This window comes from Herpailurus yagouaroundi, unplaced genomic scaffold (assembly GCF_014898765.1).
Source record: "Herpailurus yagouaroundi ecotype Mexico unplaced genomic scaffold, PumYag 195, whole genome shotgun sequence".
NCBI lineage: Eukaryota > Metazoa > Chordata > Mammalia > Carnivora > Felidae > Herpailurus > Herpailurus yagouaroundi.
The window spans coordinates 12,956,960-12,957,576 of record NW_024412426.1 but is presented as its reverse complement, the minus strand read 5'-3'; the positions used below and the strand labels follow the sequence as shown (position 1 = coordinate 12,957,576).

At 63.0% G+C, this 617-nt stretch overlaps 1 protein-coding gene across 1 annotated transcript in view; it reads right to left on the bottom strand.

The window, feature by feature from the left end:
• PRG4 (proteoglycan 4) overlaps window positions 1–617 on the bottom strand; it is a 17,118-nt gene that overhangs the window by 5,579 nt on the left and 10,922 nt on the right. The window contains 2 exon segments of the mRNA XM_040446611.1: window positions 1–4; window positions 6–617. The exon segment at window positions 1–4 is cut by the window's left edge and continues 975 nt beyond it; the exon segment at window positions 6–617 is cut by the window's right edge and continues 587 nt beyond it. Coding sequence (XP_040302545.1) covers window positions 1–4; window positions 6–617 — 616 coding nt within the window.

Here is a 617-nt window from a genome sequence, read left to right as displayed (position 1 = left end):
TTGGGGGCTGTGGGTGCAGGCTCCTTGGGAATGCTGGGAGCAGGTTCCTTGGGGGCTGTGGGTACAGGCTCCTTGGGAGTGGTGGGTGCAGGCTCCGTGGGTGCCATGGGTACAGGTTCCTTGGGGGTGGTAGGTGCAGGCTCCTTGGGGGCCGTGGGTGCAGGTTCCTTGGTGGTAGTAGGAGCAGGCTTGTTGGGGGTGGTGGGTGCAGCCTCCTTGGGGGCTGTGGGTGCAGGTTCCTTGGGGGTGGTAGGTGCAGGCTCCTTGGGGGCTGTGGGTGCAGGTTCCTTGGTGGTAATAGGAGCAGGCTTGTTGGGGGTGGTGGGTGCAGCCTCCTTGGGGGCAGTGGGTGTAGGCTCCTTTGGAGTGGTGAGTGCAGGCTCCGTGGGGGCTGTGGGTGGAGGTTCTTTGGTGGTAGTAGATGCAGGCTCCTTAGGAGTGGTGGGAGCAGACTTCTTGGGGGTGGTGGGTGCAGGCTCCGTAGGGGCCATTGGTGCAGACTCCTTGGTAGGTGTAGGCTCTTTGGTGGTGGGTGCAGGCTTCTTGGGGGTAGTGGGTGCAGGCTCTTTAGTCGTGGGTGCAGGCTTCTTGGGGGTGGTGGGTGCAGGCTCTTTGGT